This window comes from Lithobates pipiens, unplaced genomic scaffold (genome assembly GCF_037356315.1).
Source record: "Lithobates pipiens isolate NorthernLeopardFrog02 unplaced genomic scaffold, aLitPip1_a1.2 Scaffold_13, whole genome shotgun sequence".
NCBI lineage: Eukaryota > Metazoa > Chordata > Amphibia > Anura > Ranidae > Lithobates > Lithobates pipiens.
This window is the reverse complement of record NW_027507718.1, coordinates 41,278,013-41,301,224: the sequence shown is the minus strand read 5'-3', so window position 1 is coordinate 41,301,224 and position 23,212 is coordinate 41,278,013. Positions and strand designations below refer to the sequence as shown.

Genomic DNA, 23,212 nt, shown 5'->3' with positions numbered 1-23,212 from the left:
CCACACACGAGCGGACTGTCCGCCGAAACACTGTTCAGCGGACAAAGTTGAGCGAACAGTCCCCGCGTGTGTACGCGGCCTAACACTACACATACAGTAGAACACACTTTTCACCCCCCTGCACCCCCTGTCACAGTGACACCAATAGCAGTTTTTATTTTAACTGATTACTGCATTAGTGTCATTTGTGACTGTTATAAGTGGTAGGGCAGTTAGTGTTAGGCCCCTTTAGGTCTAGGGTACCCCCTAATAAAGGTTTAACCCCTTGCTCACCCCCCATCACCAGTGTCACTAAGCAATCGTTTTTCTAATCACTGTATTAGTGTCACAGGTGACGCTAGTTAGGCAGGTAAGTATTTAGGTTTACCGTCAGCTTTTTATAGCGTCAGGTACCCCCATATACTACCTAATAAAAGTTTTAACCCCGATTGCCCCCTAGTTAACCCTTTCACCAGTGATCACTGTTTAACTGTTACGGGTGACACTGGTTAGTTTTTTTATAGTGTCAGGGCACCCGCCATTTATTACCTAATAAAGGTTTAACCCCCTGATTGCCCAGCGGGTGAGATCAGTTTTAGGGTCAGATAGAGTCTGCGTCACCCCAGGCAGCAACAAGATAGTGCCAGTTCCGCTAACACCCACGCAGGCAGCATACACCTCCCTTAGTGGTATAGTATCTGAACGGATTGATATCTGATCTGATCAGATCTATACTAGCGTCCCCAGCAGTTTAGGGTTCCCAAAAACTCATTACTGCTAGCCCAAAATTAATTATACCAATCCTTAACGAAGGAGTTATGCTAGTTTACATAATCCTCTTATGCAATACATGCATGCTCATAATTAAATATGTTAGTGTCCAGAAAAGGTGCCCAAAAAACTATAATAAATTATTAAATAATAATGTTAATTCATATAATGTGTGCTCACACAAAGGTGCTAAAAAAAATGTGCCAATAAAACTAAAATTTTATTAATTCGTAGATGACCTTAAAACATCGATTCAAGTTCACTATGCCGAGACCATAATGCATAATGAAATTCATTCAGAAACACATCCAAAACTCATTGAAAGAATGTCCCATATGACGGTGAAGTAAAGTGACTAGTGCAAAGGTGCTGGTATCTTCAGTAAAAAGAAAACAATCTTCCCCGGTGCGCCGCTCAGTGCTATAGTAATGTGAATGCTCTCACCAGAATTCTTACCCCAACTGGGGTGGATGGGCTTTCACAGTATAAGCCACTGTGCTGCTATCTGGCATCTGCTGCTGGTGCGCTGGGGGGATGTTCACTCCTTCGTTGGTATTAGACCTCCGTGGAGCCTTGGAGAGGTGGATGCTGGTTTATACACATTCTGGTCCGTAATAGAGCTCATTGCTTCCTTGGAATATCCGGATTGGTGAAGCATCTTATTACACGCTCTGGTGAGTGCACATACTTGAGGGGGAGCACAAGAAGTCCCCTTATTTGGATGCACTTGGTCACTTTATCTTATGCACAAGAAGTCATTTTATCTTTATTATTTGCATAGCAGAGGATATAAAGTTGCAATTTTTTGAATACTAGCACAAAGCACTTTAATGGAAATATGCATATGGGACACTGAAAGGATTTATATATTGATATATGGACTTTTCTCTTTATAGTGTCATACATATTTTTTTCAGTTATTCACAGATCTTTTATTAATCAATTACTTTGGACACTTTACATTGTAATTAAAGATTCACTTCCTAATTGATGTTGTTTTCACATTTATGTATTGTATTTTCTGGGGAGAAAGGCTCTTTCACCCAATAGAAGCCTTTTTACACACCTCTTAGTTTAGTGATGGCGAACCTTGGCACCCCAGATGTTTTAGAACTACTTTTCCCAGGATGTTCATGCACTCTGCAGTGTAGTTGAGCATCATGGGAAATGTAGTTTCAAAGCATCTGGAGTGCCAAGGTTTGCCATCACTTAGTGTATTGTACTTCACATCTATTTGGAATTTAGATGTTATTAAATCCATCAGGGTTTTATTAATATATACTCACCTTTGGCCATTACCCCCGTTGGGTCAGGGGGGATATCGCATTACTTCTTAGCAATGCCATTTTCCCTGTTCTTATTACACACATTATTTGGGGCAAAACTTTGTGGAGACCCTTTTTCCGGGGAGGCTGCATATATATATATATATATATATATATATATATATATATATATATATATATATATATATACACAGGTAGGTTGAGGGGCTGCAGGGGAGTTGTTTATTTGGGAGGATACTGGCTTTTCAGTTTCCTCTTTGTTTACTAAAGTCCACTTTGGGACCTGGAGCCCTGGGATTTTGTATCGATCCGGGTGGGATGAAATCCCACAGTACTGGGTCCGGGCTTTGAGATCTACCAGCATACTGACTGGTCAGGTGTGTGCTGGGCTATCTGTAGACACCTGACCATGGTTCTGGGCTCCACCCTCCTGAGGAGTCCAGGCAAGCAAGGGAGAAGTGTGCATGTCTGCACAGTTCAGTTTGTCAGAGCAGTCAAAGGGTCCAAGCCTGTGGGCTGGAACAGCAAGGAAGCTGGGAAAGAGTGCTGAGGTACAGTAATTCTGTTATAAAGTCAAGAGGGCTGAAGCAAAGCCTGAGCAGCAGAGCTGACCATAGAGCCAGGTGGCTTGTTATTTTTCATTTATTACTACTGTGAAATTGAAACCCCTATGTGGGAATTCTCGATGGACATTTTCTTTCTTTAAAAATGGGTCAAAAAGCCCTGAAATTGAATTTCTGGTAGGGATTGGTCTCGCTAGCGAGTGCTACACTTGAGTTAAACAACCCCCAATATTACAATATATATATATATATTTTTTTTTTCCGACAGAAAAAGTTTGAAAGCTGGATTTAAAATTTTCTGACAACAAAATCCGATCTGACTTTTTCCGATCATGTGTAGAGCATTCCGACGCACAATGTACCATGCATGCTCAGAAAAAAAATTGGAGAAGAAAGCTATTGGCTACTGGCCTGTATGTAGTCCTGTCATACGTTATGAACGTCACCTCGTTCCGAACGATCGGATTTTCCGACAACTTTGTGCGACCATGTGTATGCAAGTAGTTTTGGCAAAATCCGTTGGAAAAAAATCTGATGGATTTTGCGGTCGGAATGTCCGACTGTCTGTCTGTCTTTCGCCACATGCACTCATGAGCATGTCTATGTTTTTTCAGACTTCTAGTATCATCTGTTTGCCAAGGTTGAAGGGGTCGGGGCCTGATTCTGTGTGTAGTGAGAGGGGTCAGTGAGTCCAGTGAGGCTAGAAGTGAAGCGTTGTAGACAGAAGTGGCTAGGTTGGTGCAGGATAGGGTTGAGATTTTGTCGTAGAGGTTGTAGCAGAGTAGAGAAGAGAAGGGTTGAGATGACCTAGGTTTCTGTGGGTAACTTTTAGGTGGTTGGAGGGAGATGAGGAGAGGGAGAGAGTGAAACTAATAAGGTGGTGATCAGAGAGGGGGAATGGATAGATGGAAGTCCCCAAGAATGATTGTGGGGATTTCAGAGGAAAGAAAGTAGGGTATCCAGGCAGAGAAGTCATCAAGAATGGTTGATACTGGTCTAGGGGGCCTGTAGATCATAGCTATTGTGGCAGCACGCAGGTAAAATCACCTGGTTGTATCCAGGATGGGAAATATGTGTGCCCTAGATTCAGGCTTTATGCAGACTTGTACAACTAGAGGGGAAGAGTTAATGAGCCCAGCTGAAGTAAGTGGGCTCATTAAGACCTCTACAAAAAACCCCAGCATGCTTAGGGAGATGCTCCATCCTGGAACCAGTTTTGTGTGTATAGACTGGGGAGTGTGACACCTGTTCTGTGCAGTGAGTTAACGCCTCTGTGGCAAACCTTTACAACAGAGACAGGGACTGGTGCAGCACAAGGCTGCACTCAGTTGTTAGATAGGGAATATAAGTGTGTAATTAGAGGTCAAGCTGACCAGGATTTATTTTCATGTTTTATTTTTGTTTGGCTGTTATATGTTTCACTGCATGTAGCATAAATAAACCGCATCTTTTGTTTTTTTTGCACCTACAACGCTGTCTGCTGTGCCTGATTTTGTGTTGTGAACCCATCCAGGGGGTCACACACACCCGCTGCCGAGCTAACCCCTCACAGTTGGTGGAGAATTTTGGCAGTTTTTTTTTTATATTTTTTTTTAAGGCCAGCATGGAGGAGATACTGAGACAGCTGGCTCTAGCAAATGCCAATCAGCAGCAAACAAATGCGGGTTTACAAAGGAGCCTTGCAGCTCAACAACAGAGCCTTGCAGCCCAGCAGCAGACAAATGCAACTTTGCAGCAGAGTCTGGAAGCTCAGCAGAAGGCTCACCAGCAGAGTCTGGAAGCTCAGCAACAAGCCCAGCAGCAGACAAATGCAACTTTGCAGCAGAGTCTGGAAGCTCAGCAACAAGCCCAGCAGCGATCTGAAGCCCGCTTCATAGACCTGTTGCAGAAGCAAGAGCAGAGTTTTCAACAGCAAATAGAGACATTGATACAGCAACATCCGCAGACCAATGAAGCAAGTGGTTACAATAATACCGCATCCTTTGGTGTGAGCCGTTTACTGACAAAAATGACTGGAGAGGATGATCCGGAGGTGTTTTTGACCACATTTGAAAGGACTGCTGAAAGGGAAAAGTGGCCTAAGGAGCAATGGGCTGGACTGGTGGCCCCTCTGTTAACTGGGGAATCGCAGAAAGCTTATTATGACCTAGAGCCTGACCACGCAAAAGACTATGTGGTACTAAAAACAGAAATATTGGCACGGCTGGGTGTCACCCTGGCCGTCCGGGCTCAGCGTGTGCATAATTGGACTTTTCAGGTTGGAAAACCTCCCAGGTCTCAAATGTATGATCTCATTCACCTGAGCAGGAAGTGGTTGCAGCCAGAGACTTTGACCGCACCAAACATTGTGGAACGTATTGTCATGGATCGTTTCCTGAGAGCTCTTCCTACTGCCATCCAAAAATGGGTAAGCCATGGAGACCCAGAAAATGCAGATAAACTTGTGGATCTGGTTGAGAGGTACTTGGCTACAGAGAACCTGACCACCTCTTCCAGGGACTCACGGACTTTCTACCCTAAGACCAGATCATCCCCAGTGGCAGGTAAGATGACTCCAAGGGGTGAGGGTGGAGAGAGTGAGAGGGTGGGAGTTCTACCTAAGGTCTGGCGGGAGCAGCCCAGGAAGCCCAGGCTGCAAGAGGCAGCGAAAAAGATTATTTGCTACCGCTGCCGCCAAGAGGGACATATTGCAGCCAATTGCCCAGTTGTGGATGAGCCTATGCAATGTGACTTTATAAGGGAGAGACGTCAGTCGCTGTTTGCAACAGTTGCATGCACTGCCATTCGGGGACCTGAGAAACATTTATGTAAAATGTGTATTAATGGTAGAAATGTTGATGTGTTGCTGGATTCAGGTAGCCTGGTAACATTGATAAAAGCTGAATTAGTTACTACAGAGGTCTCTGGGAAGAACAAGGTGGCTGTTATTTGTGTGCATGGGGACACCCGAGAGTATCCTGTAACTTCAGTGTTTTTTGAGACCCCCAAAGGTAACCTCTCTCATCAGGTGGGGTTAGTGTCTCACTTACCACATGATGCTATTGTGGGAAGGGATTTTCCAAAGTTCTGGGAACTCTGGGATTGTCCAGGGCCCCCCACTGGTGCCCCTATAGACCAGGAAGATGACCAGAATTCCTCTGGGAGTGGTGAGGACTCTCCTGAATTTCCCTTGTCAGTATTGGCGGGGGGGAAACTCGAGAAACTGGGGAGGAGCCAACATCCTCAGATGAAAACATGCCGTCTGTGGAGTTTTCAGATCTTGAGGTTCACAGGGAAAATTTTGCCACAGAACAGTTAAAAGATCCCACCCTAATAAAGGCACGGGAAAATGTGGTGAAAATAGATGGCGAGTTAGTGAACCCACATAAGACCTGCACTTATCCGTACTTCACTATGGAAAGGGACCTGCTGTATCGAGTGGCTCAAAGGGCAGAAGAAACCATTGAGCAACTTGTGATGCCCAAACCTTACAGGAAGTTGGTGTTAGAATTGGCCCATGGGCACATTCTGGGAAGTCATCTGGGGACAGAGAAAACCAGAGAGAGGATATTGCAGAGATTCTATTGGCCTGGGGTCATGAAGGAAATAGAAAATTATTGTTCCTCCTGCCCTGTGTGTCAGAAGTCGGCACCTATGCCACATTTCCGTAACCCGCTGGTACCTCTTCCTATCATTGAGGTCCCCTTTGAAAGGATCGCAATGGATTTGGTAGGTCCGATAATGAAGTCCGCCAGGGGGCATCAGTACATTTTGGTTATATTGGACTATGCCACCCGTTATCCAGAAGCAATTCCTCTTCGAAATACCTCGGCCAAAACCATAGCCAAAGAGCTATCTCTTGTTTTTAGCCGCGTGGGTATTTGTAAGGAACTGCTTACGGACCAAGGTACACCCTTTATGTCCAGGGTTATGAAAGAACTATGCAAGTTGTACAAAGTGACACAATTGCGTACATCTGTGTATCACCCCCAAACAGATGGGTTGGTTGAAAGATTCAACAAAACCCTAAAACAAATGTTAAAGAAGGTGGTGGATAGAGATGAAAAGAATTGGGACTGTCTAATACCCTACCTCATGTTTGCCATTAGGGAGGTACCCCAATCCTCTACGGGTTTCTCACCCTTCGAGTTGCTCTATGGGAGACACCCAAGAGGGCTGCTGGATATCGCCAAGGAAACTTGGGAAAATGAGAGTTCTCCTCACAGGAGCGTGATTGAGCATGTCGCCCTGATGCAAGATAGAATTGCACAGGTAATGCCAATCGTAAAGGAACATTTGACCCAAGCGCAGTTAGCACAGCAGAGAGTGTACAACCGTGGGGCCAAGACCCGTACTTTTTCCCCGGGGGATAGGGTCTTGGTGCTAGTCCCTACGGTTGAAAGCAAATTTCTGGCCAAATGGCAAGGTCCATACGAAGTAATTGAAAAAATTTGTGAGGTGAACTACAGGGTTAGACAGCCAGGAAGGCGAAAGCCGGAGCAGATCTATCACGTCAATCTGCTGAAAGCCTGGAGGGATAGGGAATCCTTAGTCGCAGAGACTTTGTCACAAGCACAGCCTAATTGCTTAGTTCCTGAGGTTGGAATAGCAGACACCTTATCGAAAGCCCAACAACAGGAGGTTAAAGAGTTTGTACTTCGTAACAAAGAGATTTTCTCTGAGCTGCCGGGACAAACATCTGGCGTAGAGCATGACATTATCACCCCGCCAGGAGAAAGGGTAAAACTAAAACCTTATAGAATACCAGAGGCCCGACGGGAGGCAATACGTGGGGAGGTTCAAAGGATGCTGGAATTGGGTGTGATAGAGGAGTCCCAGAGTGACTGGTCCAGTCCTATCGTACTAGTGCCCAAACCTGATGGGAGCTGGCGGTTTTGTAACGATTTTCGACAATTGAATAAAGTTACAAAATTTGACACCTACCCCATGCCGCGTATAGATGAGTTGATTGACCGGCTGGGAACAGCCCGATATATGACAACTCTCACCAAAGGGTATTGGCAAATTCCCCTGGCCGAGTCGGCCAAGGAAAAAACTGCGTTTGTAACCCCAGATGGGGCATTTCAATATAAGAGAATGCCGTTTGGGTTACAGAATGCACCGGCAACATTCCAGCGAAAAATGGATAAGATTCTGAGGCCCCATCAGAAATATGCTGCAGCTTACCTGGATGATGTGATTATCCATAGCACAGACTGGGTCTCACATTTGCCAAAAGTACAAGCAGTCCTAGACTCTATCTGGGAAGCTGGGTTTACGGCCAATCCAAAGAAGTGTACCATTGGACAGGAGGAGGCCAAATATCTTGGGTACACTATTGGGAGGGGGGTGATAAAACCCCAACTCAATAAAGTCGAGGCCATACAGAGTTGGCCACGTCCCAACAGCAAGAAACAGGTACGAGCCTTTCTGGGAATCGCTGGCTATTATCGACGATTCATTCCCCATTTTGCTTCTCAGGCTGTGCCCCTCACCAACCTGACAAAAGGGAAAGAGTCGGTCATGGTTAAATGGTCCCCAGAGGCTGAAGAAGCATTTCAGTCCTTAAAAACAGCCTTATGTAGCCAGCCAGTGTTGTACTCACCAGACTTCTCTAAGGACTTCGTGGTACAAACTGATGCATCAGACGTTGGGTTAGGAGCAGTGTTATCCCAGGTCTGGAACGGGGAAGAGCACCCAGTCATTTACCTCAGCAGGAAGTTGAAGTCCCATGAGGTAAATTACGCCACGATTGAGAAGGAATGTTTAGCAGTGAAGTGGGCTCTAGATTCCCTTTGGTACTATCTGCTAGGTAGGCACTTTGACCTGGTGACTGATCACGCTCCTTTAAAGTGGATGGCTCAAAACAAGTAGACCAATAGAAGGGTAAATAGGTGGTTCCTGGCCCTACAGGAATTTAACTTTACAGTTAAGCATCGCCCTGGTGTTAAAATGGGGAATGTGGATGCTTTGTCTCGGATACATTCGTGTCTGACTGCTTGTGTTACAACCCCAAGGTTGAAACAAGAGGGGGGGGTATGTGGCAGCACGCAGGTAAAATCACCTGGTTGTATCCAGGATGGGAAATATGTGTGCCCTAGATTCAGGCTTTATGCAGACTTGTACAACTAGAGGGGAAGAGTTAATGAGCCCAGCTGAAGTAAGTGGGCTCATTAAGACCTCTACAAAAAACCCCAGCATGCTTAGGGAGATGCTCCATCCTGGAACCAGTTTTGTGTGTATAGACTGGGGAGTGTGACACCTGTTCTGTGCGGTGAGTTAACGCCTGTGTGGCAAACCTCTACAACAGAGACAGGGACTGGTGCAGCACAAGGCTGCACTCAGTTGTTAGATAGGGAATATAAGTGTGTAATTAGAGGTCAAGCTGACCAGGATTTATTTTCATGTTTTATTTTTGTTTGGCTGTTATATGTTTCACTGCATGTAGCATAAATAAACCGCATCTTTTGTTTTTTTTGCACCTACAACGCTGTCTGCTGTGCCTGATTTTGTGTTGTGAACCCATCCAGGGGGTCACACACACCCGCTGCCGAGCTAACCCCTCACACTATCCTTAGAGAAACTGGTGTGAAAAGACTAATGCAGTGTGTTTTGAAAGAGGAGAGTGACTGAAAGAGAGTGACACCTCCTCCCTTACGTCCACTGGATCTGGGGGAGTGAGTCCAGAGAAAACCACCATGGGATAGGGCAGCAGAAGACGCAGTGTCAGATTTGTGGAGCCAGGTTTCAGTACGGGCAAGTAGGTTAAATGAGTTGGCTATAAAAAGGTCATGGAGAGAGGTGAGTTTGTTGCAGACAGCATGAGTTCCAAAGGGCATAAGAGAAAGGGAGTCTGGTCTTGGAAAGAATAGAAATGGGAACTAAATTGTGTTGATTGCGGCTGGTGCCAGAGGGTGCAGGGTTATGGGTGCATGGGGTACAGTTAAATGATGGAGGCCCAGGGTTTGGGGATATATCTCCAGAGGTTAGGAGGAATAGGAGGGTGAGGGAGGTAATATGGCAGTGGGATTTATATGAAAGGGCATGGAGATTTTTAGTGTGTGTGGATTTACAATTAGCAGGAGTTGGTGGGTGCAGTAATAAGGAGAGGACAGAAGTGAGGGTGATATATATATATGCTGTGGGGGGGAGAAGAGGGGTGAAGGAGAGAGAGTTTTAGGATAGAGGACAGAGCTGTCAAAAGGAATAGTAGAGAGTGCATGTTACAAGAAGAAAGAGCTGAAGGGGTAAACGAGGTCACCTGGTGTCTGTGTGATGTTTTTCAACGTTTTTTTCTTGTGTCCCTGCGCTTTGTGCAATTGCTGAAGTGCAGAGTCTGAAGTGCTACCACTTATAGAAATAGCCCCACTTTGTGAAAGAGCCCCAGTTGCAAATGTGTGCCCCCTGCAAATGCAAAAGAAGCTTATGTTTATACTGGGTGGGGTGTGGGTGGATTTTAATTAGAAATCAGGAGGTAATAAAGCTTGGCTGGTTAACAGGCCAAAATTCTTACTTCAGAAACAGACTAGCAAGAGGGCACTAAAGTTAAACGTGCCATCATTTTGAGTAAGACAAGGGAGATATAAAGCATTGTAATGTGGACAGGTCTACAGACAGTTATACAGAACATGAGCCCTCACTACATGGAATGCTCTTTGTTGACACGAAGTATATACTGGTTAAACTTTTGTCTTGGCATTGCATGTGTGTCACAATGCTCCATTGTTGTATGATGAATTCAATAAAACGTTATTTGAAAAAAAAAGAAAAGCAGATAGCAGTGTTTCAGTTTTTGGGTGGAGATTGTTCAGTATAAATTAACATCTATACTGTGTGATTCCCATGATCAGTTGCTGCGATTTTGGCAACCCTTGATATCCTATGCTTTCCTTTGTGCTTTGACCATGCTCTACTGACATTATGATAATACAATTAACCCTTTCGCTGCCAGGCCCTGTGCTCCATTTTTACACTCAAGTGGCCAGACCATTTTTGTAATATTTACTTTGCTTTTTTATTTATTTTTCACTTATAGCTTTCAAAGTTTGGTAAAGACCCCCCAAATCATATATTTTCTGAAAGCACATGACGAGTAGAATAAAAATAAGGTGCTATTTATTTCTGAGGCCCTATGATATTTGCGCAAATGTTTATCAAACAAAATTTTTGCTAAAAATCCGCTAAAATCATGATTAGCAGATGAATACAAAGCAAATTTAACAAAATTCCTACTAAAAATAAATGCTTAACCTGTAATAGTTAATAAAGTTAATAGAGTTAATAAAAAAAATCTTTAATTTTTACATTGCGCCTTTTTGCAAAATGGTGAAAATCGAACGTACACACAAATATAAATATCCAAATTTCTAAAAAAAATTGAAGGTTTAAATTTTTCCCTTACAGCTTTCAGAATTTGTAATAAGGTGCTACTGATTTTTTAGACCCCCGTGGTATTTGCGCAAATGTTTATCAAACCAATATATTTGCAAAAAATACACTAAAACCATTAGTAGCAGAGAAAAACACAGCTAATTTTACAAAATTCCTGAGAAATGCCTACTAAATATAAAAGCTTAACCCGTATGGAGTTAATAAATAACAAATATTTGTACATTTTAATTTGCACCTTTTTTGTAAAATGGTGAAAATGGAACGTGCCCAAAAATTTCTCTAAAAATATGGAGGTTTTCATTTTTCACTTATAGCTTTCAGAATTTGTAAAAAAAAAAGACCCCCTAAACCATACACTTTCTGAAAGCACATGGCTAGTAAAATAGAAAGAAGAAAGAAAAGTGCTACTGATTTTTATCAAAACAATATTTTTGCTAAAAATACACTAAAATCATTAATAGTGCACATAAACACAACATAACTTACAATTTACTGCTAAATTGCTACTAAAGCATCGTTCACATGTGGCATACTAAGGTGTACTCCCATGGGGAGCCATGTTTACCCGCACAGGAAGGCACAAGTGTTATGTCAATTGGGATGCAATGGCTACACAGGCATAGCTGCTGTTCCCAATCTGACATCCGTGTGGGTACATGACCCCGAACACAGAAAGTGTGAGCTCAGGGACATGCATGCGGATCTACATGGATGTAAAATTGGGAGCAACGGCTCTGTTTTTGCAGGCGCCACATCCCAAATTACATCAATGGGACGGTCTGCACAGAGATGCATGGAACACCTGTGCGTCCCCGTAAAGGTACGCTGTGTATGCCCTGTGTAAACAAGGCCTTAGGCCACTTTCACACAAGCAGATCGATCGGTCTGCCTGCTCTGTTTTTCAGGCGGGCCCAATCGGACTACCGATTGTTCTCTATAGAGCCTGATGTAAATGGACATGTGTCCATTTACACCTGCTTGATCCAGTCCAGTCCGCTAAAAACAGATGGGGATTCCATTCCCTATCCATCTAGCAGATCGGATCGGATGGAAACAGACAGGCAGTCCATTTCCATCCGACCACCCTATAGAGAATAGCGGGCTGTGTCCGCTCTGCATCAGCGGAACGGACACGGATCTGTCATCTGCCTGCTCAGTGGGGATCAGCAGACAGACGGGTATCCCATCAGGTCCAGGGGTTTTGCCCAGATAGATTTAAGTGCTTTACGTGTCTCATCCAGGGTGATAGGCTTGCCCAATCCCTTCCTTCAGTCAGGACAGGAACTTCTCTGTAGCACTTTACATGAATGAATGAGGACTTTGTAAAGAGATACCATTCATTCATAAATGACAGTCTGATACCTTCGCAGTTACAATGATGCTGCCTATATCCATTGTACGGGGGGGTTGGTAAACACATGTTTACCAAGCCCCAACTTCACCCCCACCTTTTCATTTGGTGATTCTGCCAGCAACACACTTCCTTTCCTATCCTAGAGTGACAACGCTGACCCATTGTATATGTGGAGGAGCAGCATCAAGTATAATGCTAATCTGTTTAGAATTTCAGCTTGTGGAATAAAAGTAAAACCCCACCACCACCCCAGGTCTTATTTTTTTAACCTTATACCGTACATACCTTTTTTAATGCAGTCTTCTAGCTGGTCCAATGATGTCACTTTTACTTCCCCTTCTTTCTCTGTGGTGGTGAGGGGGATAAGTATTGTTACTGGACTGAGTGGCACTTACATAATGATGTGTGAGTTCCACTCAGTTCTTGAGTACTGTGGGCCCAGGCTGCGTGATGACTCAACCCCAAGGCTGGGTTTACAGGAAATGGGCAGAATGAGGTAACTGTCAATCTGCCTGAAGTGGATTGATGGCACTGGATTTAGGAGGAAGCTTAGGACAGCACCGGAGAGGGTAAATATAGCTTGGGCTCCTTTTTTAATACATAATGGAGGAGATTCAAAAACCAAATATAAGATAAACTTGGCATTCCACTTTAATACAAATGTATATTGCCGTTTATTTTTATTACCAGAACAGTAAATGATGGAACCCCAGATTGCAGTAAAAACCCATCAGGGGTTCAGAACATTCCCTGTCCCATCAGAAAAATGCTGACCATATATTTCAAAGTGTAATTTCAGACTAAACCTTTTTTTTTATTTTTATTTTTACTGTTTGAAATAGCTAGAACCCCTCTCTTGTTATCTGATTTCTTTTTACTTTCTGTCCCAGTGGCCTTGAGTGAGGTGAAATCTTCCTAACGGTAACTGAAAGCAATAAAAGTGTGCCAGAGCTTCTAAATCTTCAGAAAAACTTGACAGAGGTTTTAACAATTCACCACGGTGCTAACAAATGTAAATACATGTCCACATCGTAAAGTGGTAACCGCTTAAGAATCAAAGGTGTTGTCAGCAAGATTAATATTTATTGCTATCAAAAATATTGCTCGCATTCATATAACTCTGAAACCCAATAATAATATGTACACATGTAGAAATTGATGTGCACACCAATTGAACACCTCTGTAACCTTTTTTTTATGACTTTTTGTACATAATTTGCAGCTGACTGAAAAACAATGTCTGTACTGATGGATGGGCAAATTTAACCAACACTGTTGCACAAGTAGGAAAATTGCATTTGTTTCTCATAACAGAGTTTGTCATATATTGCTTTTTTTTATGCAGTTGGAGAGACAGATCCTGATGCAGAATCAGATGCGGGAGAGGCAGATGGCCATGCAGATTGCCTGGAGTCGGGAATTTCTAAAATATTATGGGACTTTTTTAGGATTGGCAGCACTTGGATTGACAACAGGGTTTGTACATTTTAGATTACAATTAAACCAGCTGTGACAAACAGCTGTCATCCTTAAACATCAATGTAAGCGATGGAAAACTTTACACAGCCAAACCTTTACAGCTGCCATATGCAAAAGGGATAGACGAATTATTAAGGCTTATCAAGTAAATGTACTGGGACTTTAAATGAGGCTTATTGCTGCAAAAATGAGTGTATGGAGTAAATCTATGGTAAAACCTTTATTGTATCGAAGGCAATTCTGTGGTCTAGAAATGCATGATAATATTTTCAAAACATAAACAAAACCATATACAAAGGCTGACATATTGCTAAAAATATACCATGAACACATACACTGTATACAATGATGATACATAAATTATACATATACCGGTTGCATGTTTTGCACTACAGAGGAGGTCTAGGGCTAGAATTATTGCGCTCGCTCTGCTGATCGTGGCAATACTTCACATGTTGGGTTTGCACACAGTTTCCATATGCGGGTGCTACTCATGTATGCGTACGCTTCTGCACACGAGCTAGGCGGGACGGCATGCATTTAAAAAAAAAAAATCTTATTTATTTTACCTTTTACTTTTTATTTTTACACTGTTTAAAAAAAAAGTGTCACTTTTATTCCTATTACAAGGAATGTAAACATCCCTTGATTACCTGACAGGACCTCTTAAATATGAGATCTGGGGTCAAAAAGACCTCAGATCTCATATTTACACTAAAATGCAATTAAAAAAATAAAAATTTGTCATTTAAAAAAATAAAATGCCCCTTTAAAAGCTATGGGTGGAAGTGTCATGGAGATGGGTGGGGGCCATCTTCCCCTCACTCGTCTCCATGTCAGCTCAGGGGACAGACGCAATCGCTTCTGCCGACGGCTTCGGTAAGCGGTGAAGGGCACTGGATCGTGGCGGGAGAGGGGTGGCTCCCTCCCGCCATAGATAAACATGATCTCACTGCGAATCCGCCGTAGAGACCACTTTTATTTTGTGCCGGTCAAACGTGAGGATACCGGGTTATGGCAGCTAGCTGCTGCAATAACAATGATATCCGTCCTTAAAGTAGGGATGTACATCGGCGTACGGCGGTACGGAAGTGGTTAAAAGTCAGCAGCTGCAAAAAGTGTAACTGCTGACTTTTAATAATAATACTCTCACTTGTCCCACGGTCCAGCGATGCTGGTGTACGAATCCCCGCTCCTCTCCCCCTCCTCTCCACGGTGCCGGCATTCTTACTGTGGGCGCCCGCCTGTGGCCTCACAGTCAGGCATGCACTGGGCGAGCCGCGATGCACGCTGTGAATGGCTGGGCAATCTTCTGGACCTGTGAATTGTCCCAGAAGATTGTAGAGAGATGGAGGAGAGATGAACTTCCAGCACCGCTGAGTCCTAGGAGGAAGTGGGAGCTGGATGCATCTAAAAAGAGGGTATCCGCTCCTCCCCCCACCCCCCAAAAATAAAATCACATGGCAAATTTGGCATGTCAGGTGGTCACTGTCACTTAAAGCGGAAGTTCAATTTTTTTGCTGGAACTTCGTTTTAAGCACAAAATGCAATGCGAGTCCTATTAGTGTTAAAATATTTAATCGGTAACAAAATACTTCCTAAAGGAATATATTGAAATATTGAAAATATAAAAAAAAAAAAAAGTTCTAAAAAAAAAAAATACAACTACTGATATCTACTTTTCGTGGAGAAACAAGTTAAGAGCAAATTGTATATTCTATATCTGACATTGAAAATGTTCCAAGTTATATAAAAGCAGGAAGTTAAGAGCTGAATGATACAACAAGGGAAAATGGAGGCAAGAGAGAAAAAAGAGAGGAAGCAAAAAGATAGTAAGGGGAGAGAAGTCGGAAAGTAACAAAGGAAAAGAGAGAAAGAAATGAAAAAGTGAAAAAAACTGAAAATATTCACAATGTGTATACAGTATGTCATATTCAAAACCCATACTGTTATGGTTTATAGTGTCTAAATTATAATTTCAACATACTTTTCTTTACTTAACAAAGGGAAGCAGTTTTCTTCTGCAATGGGGCTGTCAATTCTATCTATAATATGAATCCTGAGAGAATAATATTATATTGTCATTCTACCAACACACTGTTTGAGCAAGGTTGCACAAGAGATTATGTAAGCAATGGGGGTTATTTACTAAAGGCAAATCTACATTGCACTGCAAGTGCACTTGGAAGTGCAGTCGCTGAAGATCTGAGGGGGACATGCAAGAAAAATAAAAAACAGTATTTTTGCTTGCATATGATTGAATGATAAAATCATCAGAGCTTCCTCGCATTTCAGATCTTTCCCTCATATCTACAGTGATTGCACTTCCAAGTGCACTTGCAGTGGATTTGCCTTTAGTAAATCAACCCCAATGTATGACAACTTTTGTGTTGCACACTATGGGGTTGATTTACTAAAGGCAAATCCACTATGCACGACAAGTGCACTTGGAAGTGCAGTCGCTGTAAATCTGATGGGAAGATCTGAAATTAGGGAAAGCTCTGCTGATTTTATCATGTACAAGCAAAATGCTGTTTTTTTTATTTTCCTTGCATGTCCCCCTCAGATCTACAACAACTGCACTTCTAAGTGCACTTTCAGTGCAAAGTGGATTTGCATTTAGTAAATAAACCCCCATAGTTTACATAATCTCTTGTGTAACCTTTCTCAAACAGTGTGTTGGTAGAATGACAGGATGGTTGTGAGACTGCTTTAGAGACCATATTTCTAATATAAGGACCAAAAAAAATACCAATGTAGCACACCATTTCATCACAAGTTCTCTCAAGATTGAAATTATAGAAAGAATTGACAACCCCATGTGTAATCTCGAATTAGCAACCATTGGCAAATGGTGGAAGTTTGTAAAGTATGGTATAAGACAATTCGAACATCAAGGGGACCCACACCTGAACGTACTCACCCTGTCCAGCTATGTGCGTTGGGAAATAATATGCTACTATTTGTAGATGTGTCAGAAACCATGAAACAGACTGAGACAGAAGTACAATCAAATCACACTTGTTTATTAATAAAAATAAAAGGTAAATAGAAAAAGCGTAGTCAAGCATAGCCAGAGTCCAGTAGCCAGATCGGGTAGTCAGCCAGTCCAAAGTTCATTAACCAGATCGGGTAATCAGCCAGGCCAGAAGTCAGGGATCCAAGGAGAGCAACAGCAAGTAGGATAAGAAGCCAGGATGGATGTCAGCAAGCCAGTCTTGAAACAAGCAGCAGGAGATGGTTCCTTGTAATGTGACCAACGCGAAGGCAAAGGAAAGAGTGAGCTGAAAGGCTTTAAATAGACAGGTCAGACGAGCATCATCGGGAACAGCTGGTAACTGTGGAAAGGGAAGAGAGCTGGCAATTCGCCGACAGCTGAGCGGCCAGCCCAGAGGAGGAAGGGCTAAGCCAGCCCTGACAAGATGCTTTTTTGGTCACAAAACAATTTTTTATTTTTTTTTTATCTTCACATCACTTTGTAAAATGATTAAATACTCAAAAATTGGGAATTACTATTGTAGTATAGTATCTCCTTATTACCTCTAATTACATTTTTCAGAAGATCCTTCCTTGGGTTTTCCTATTAGACTTGTATGCCCTTATTATAATGGACTGGCCATAGCCCTGCTCAAGGAATCTGTCCCACACCTCCATTACTTCTAGTGATGAGAAGTTGTGCTGAGCCTTAATAAATTGACTTAAGGGTATGGCTTTTTTAAAGTGGTTGTAAAACTCCCTGTATTTGTACCTCTAGGTAAGCCTAGAATAAGGCTTACCTAGAGGTACTGTAAATATCTCCTAAATGTGCGCCGTTTAGGAAATATTTACTTCATACTATACGGCCTCCAGTGGGGACAACATGGGCTTCGTTTGCAGATAAGTGTCACATAATGTGCTAGCATGCGATGCATACTAGCACATTATACTTTTACTTTGCAGTCTAAGCAAAAAGGGGAAAAAACCTAGAGTTTACTTCCTCTTTAACACAGTCCAAATGACCGCAGTTGGCATGAAGAAGAGAATTTCTCAATTATGGCCTGTACATAGATCATCTTACGATGGCAAAATAAAAAAAAATCTATCACTAGCATCTCTTCTTGTTGTGCAATGAAAATCAGGTCATGAATATATTGAGAGAAGTTAATCTGATCCTTGTAGGAGTTAGTATCTCCAAAGGCATAGCACTTTTCCCACTACTCCAATAACAGGTTGTTGTGAGTGGGTGGCAACTTGCTGCCCATCAAAGTACCACTTCTTTGGAGATCGCAACCCCCGTCAAATAAAAAACAACACCACCACAGTGAGTCTTCTGTTGATACAGTTATTTTCTGTTTGACAGGAGTTACTATCTCCAAAGACCTAGCACTTGAGTGTGTGCCAAATTTGTGCCCACCTGTTTGTGAATTGGTGGAAAATGTGCAACATCTTTGGAGATATTAACCCTAAAAGAGATCACATTAAGTTATTTTCTTGATATATTGATGACCTGATTTTCATTGTACATCAAGAGATGCCAGTGATGGACTTTTTGGTTTAAGTAATAATGGATATACTAATCCTAGATTTACTTGTGAGAAACACAGGATCTACATTTAAATATCTATATTCAACTTAGATGTTCCGACCATGGTAAGATGTACAGGTCTATTGTAAGCCCAGTTCAAGGAATTAGCTTTTTCATCATGGCCCATTTAAAAAAAGCTGTAGCTAAGGGCCAATTTATTAGGGCTTGGTGCAGCTGCTCATCACTGGAGAGTTTTGAGCTAGAGGCATAGAAATTAGCAGATTCCTTGAGCAGGGATATGATCATTCCGCTTTTAAGGCATATGATTCTACTAAATACAGGGGTGGAATATTCTAGAAGTTCACCTAGAGGTAACTGGGTACGAAAAGAGTAATTCACAATTTACAATCAGTTTCTTTTAAACTCGGCATAGCGCTGAGTTTAATGAGGTTAAAAAAAAACTTGTATTACCTTTTTTACAAAATGATTTAAGGTTAAAAGAAGATATTGCCTTTAGGAGTTTTGTGTTGGGGCCAAAAATGCATCTACAATTGGTAATGTTATCTTCCAGCCTGTTTTAATCCAATTAAAACCAACGCACATGGCTCTACATACTAGGTATGTTCAGGTAAGGATCATCACAAGTTCAAAACTGAATTTCCTGCAATACCCATTATAAAAGAAATGACAACTCCATCAGGGTAGAAGGTTTCTTCATGCTAAATAGAGAAGCATATTGGATCTTTGTTTAGACTTGAGAAAATTTAGACATTAATATCCAATGAGATATTAGTTACCCATTAATATGAATGACTTTAATTATTAATTAAATTTCATTTCATTTTTTTTCTCTTACTTTTTATTCCTGTTCCTTGTTTCCTTATTTTTTTATGTTTTATTTCTTTCTTGGTGGATTTAAGGTTCCTATTGTTCTACAGCTTCTCTGTCATGAATCCTTACTATACTAGAATAATACATTCAATTCCATCATCACTATTACCCACTTCATCCCTAGAAGATTTCATCCCCTTCCTGATGAGAGCACTTTTTACAGTTTGGCACTGAGTCGCTTTCACTGGTAATTGCACAGCCCTGCAATGCTGTACCCTAACAGTATTTGGGTCCTTTTTTTCCCACAAATAGTGATTTTTTTTATGCTATTTGATCACCTCTGTGTGTTTTATTTTTTGCGCTATACACAAAAAAAGCATCAATTTTGAAAAAACAATATTTTTTACTTTTTGCTATAATAAGTATCGCCAAAAATGTTTTAAAAAAAAATAATTTCTTCATCCATTTAGACCAATATTTATTTATTCTTCATATTTTTTGTAAAAAAAATAAAAATAAAACAAGGATATATTGATTGGTTTGCGAAAAAGTTATAGTGTCTACAAACTATGAGAAAGAGTTATGTCATTTTTATGGCATTTTTATTTTTACTAGTAATGGTAGTAATGATCTGCGATTTTTAGCGGTATTGTGACATTGCGGCAGACAGATCGGACACTTTTGACACATTTTTGGGACCATTGACATTTATACAGCGATCAGTGCTATAAAAATGCACCGATTACTGTGTAAATGACACTGGTAGGGAAGGGGTTAACACTATAGGGTAATCAAGGGGTTAAATGTGTGTTCCCTCACTGTGTTCTAACTGATAGGACTGAGTAGGAAAGGAGACATTTAGCTGTTCCTACTTACTAGGAACAAATGACATGTCTCCTCTCTGACAGCACAGAGATTTGTGTGTTTAGGGATCGTGACCACCAACCACGCGCATCGAGTCACCCCCCCCCCCCCCCCCACACACACACACACACACACATACAGTGGTGTAAAAAAGTGTTTGGCCCCTTCCTCAATTCCTGTTCCTTTGCATGTTTGTCACACTTAAGTGTTTCGGAACATCAAACCAATTTAAACAATAGTCAAGGACAACACAAGTAAACACAAAATGCAATTTGTAAATGAAGGTGTTTATTATTAAAGGTGAAAAAAAATCCAAACCATCATGGCCCTGTGTGAAAAAGTGATTGCCCCCTAAACCTAATAACTGGTTGGGCCACCCTTAGCAGCAACAACTGCAACCAAGCGTTTGCGATAACGTGCAATGAGGCTTTTACAGCGTCCTGGAGGAATTTTGGCCCACTCATCTTTGCAGAATTGTCCTAATTCAGTTACATTAGAGGGTTTTCGAGCATGAACGGCCTTTTTAAGGTCATACCACAACATCTCAGTAGGATTCAGGTCAGGACTTTGGCTAGGCCACTCCAAAGTCTTCATTTTGTTTTTCTTCAGCCATTCGGTGGTGGACTTGCTGGTGTGTTTAGGATCATTGTCCTGCTGCAGAACCCAAGTTCGTTTCAGCTTGAGTACACGAACAGATGGTCGGACATTCTCCTTCAGGATCTCTTGGTAGACAGCAGAATTCATAGTTCCTTTTATCACGGCAAGTCTTCCAGGTCCTGAAGCAGCAAAACAGCCCCAGACCATCACACTACCACCACCATATTTTACTGTTGGTATAATGTTCTTTTTATGAAATGCAGTGTTCCTTCTACGCCAGATATACTTGGACACACACCTTCCAAAGAGTTCCACTTTTGTCTCATCGGTCCACAGAATGTTGTCCCAAAAGTCTTGGGGATCATCAAGATGTGTTGTGGAGAAATTGAGACGAGCTTTGATGTTCTTTTTGCTCAGCAGTGGTTTTCTCCTTGGAACTCTGCCATGCAGGCCATTTTTGCCCAGTCTTTTCCTGATGGTGGAGGCATGAACGCTGACCTTAACTGAGGCAAGTGAGGCCTGCAGTTCCTTGGACGTTGTTGTGGGGTCTTTTGTGACCTCTTGGATGAGTCGTCGCTGCGCTCTTGGGGTAATTTTGGGCGGCCGGCCACTCCTGGGAAGGTTCACCACTGTTCCATGTCTTCGCCATTTGTGGATAATGGCTCTCACTGTGGTTCGCTGGATTCCCAAAGCTTTGGAAACGGCTTTATAACCCTTTCCAGACTGATAGATCTCAATTACTTTCTTTCTCAATTGTTCCTGAATTTCTTTGGGTCTCGGCATGATGTGTAGCTTTTAAGGATCTTCTGGTGGACCTTACTGTGTCAAGCAGCTCCTATTTAAGTGATGCCTTGATTGTGAACAGGTGTGGCAATAATCAGGCCTGGGTGTGGCTAGAGAAATTGAACTCAGGTGTTGGACAACCACAGTTATAGTATGTTTTAACAAGGGGGGCAATCACTTTTTCACACAGGGCCATGATGGTTTGGATTTTTTTTCACCTTTAATAATAAACACCTTCATTTACAAATTGCATTTTGTGTTTACTTGTGTTGTCCTTGACTATTGTTTAAATTGGTTTGATGTTCCGTAACACTTAAGTGTGACAAACATGCAAAGGAACAGGAAATGAGGAAGGGGGCAAACACTTTTTCACACCACTGTATATGTTCTATTTGTGTTGCATTGTCTGGAAACACAAATGCAGTTGGTGAAAAATGTGCTACAAAGGCATTAAAAATTTTCAAAAACAGATAAGAATTATGTTATTAAAGATCAAGACACAGACCAATTTTTGCACTTTAAGTATGTGGCGTTAGGGCGGTTTCTCACTTATACACTGCTGTAACATGTGCTAAGACAAGTGTTGTAATGCACAATACTGCAAAGAAAACGAATGTCTAATGCCGCATACACACGACCGGACTTTTCAATGGACTTGGTCTGGCAGGCTGGAATCAGTCGGACAATTCGATCGTGTGTGGGCTCCAGCGGACCTTTTCTTCCCAAAGGTCAGGCGGACCTAGAAATAAAACTTGCTTCAAATCTTTCCGACAGACTTGAGTCCGGTCGAAAAAATCCGGTCGTCTGTGTGCTGTCCGATGGACTAAAACCAATGCTAGGGCAGCTTTTGACTACTGGCTATGAACTTCCTTATTCTATGTCATCGCGTTCGAATCTGTCTGACTTTTGGAGTGATCGCGTGTGGCCAAGTCCGTTCGTTTGAAAGTCCGGCGGACCTCAGCTGCAAAGTCCATCGGATTGTCCGCCAGACCAAGTCCGTCAAAGTCCGGTCGCGTGTATGTGGCATAAGTGTTTGAGTGTTGCAGTTACACTTCTACCGAGATAAGACTGCTTACTGCCCTGGGCTGTTTAGCAGTTTCCAGATCATTTGCCCTCAGTGTATACCTTGGGGACTACACCTGGACCCCATTTTGTGGGGCTGGCCTGTAATGTTTGTTTCGGGAGCTGGGTGTTATTCATTTTACTGTGGTAAACCCTGCCTTTTCTCAGTGTGAGCAATTTAAAATTGGGTGTTGTAATCCTCCTATCCAGACGTAGTCTGAAGGGGATGAAGTAACTGTGTCATACCTCCCTGGATGATGCCTTCCCACCCACCTTTTCCACAGAGAACACATACACTTTGAGAACTGGCCCAATCCTGAAGGGATTTTAATTCCTTCTAAGCATTTTACTGAAATGTATCCTATGTGATAAGAATTTAAGAAATAGACTGTTCTTTTAGTGAATCCTGCTATTTCATTTCTTAATGTAAACACCTTTCAGTTCCTAATGAGAATGCTTCCTCTTTTGAGGATTCTGTTAGTGAGTGCCGCTTAGCCTTGTTTTAACGTCAGAGGTATGGCTTTTTAGCCATAATTCTTCCATAAAGACCACTTCTGGCCAGACTTCTCCAAACAGTAGATGAGTGTACCTGCATCTCACTAGTTTCCTCCAGTTCTGTGCTGATGGCACTGCTGGACACTTTCTGATGTAAGGAAAGTAAACATGATGTGTCTTTCATCTGCTGCATTGTTTCCTTGACCAACTACTGCATCTACAGCCACCCATGTTGTCCGTTTCTTTGTGCTTCTTCAGAAGAGCTTGAACAGCA

The 23,212-nt window shown here is 42.2% G+C and overlaps 1 protein-coding gene across 1 annotated transcript in view; it reads left to right on the top strand.

Annotated features, from left to right (window-relative positions):
* PLGRKT (plasminogen receptor with a C-terminal lysine) overlaps nucleotides 1–23,212 on the top strand; it is a 124,991-nt gene that overhangs the window by 64,435 nt on the left and 37,344 nt on the right. Inside the window, exon 3 of the mRNA XM_077475039.1 lies at nucleotides 13,669–13,799. Within this exon, the coding sequence (XP_077331165.1) occupies nucleotides 13,669–13,799 (131 nt within the window). The remainder of the gene's footprint in view (nucleotides 1–13,668; nucleotides 13,800–23,212) is intronic.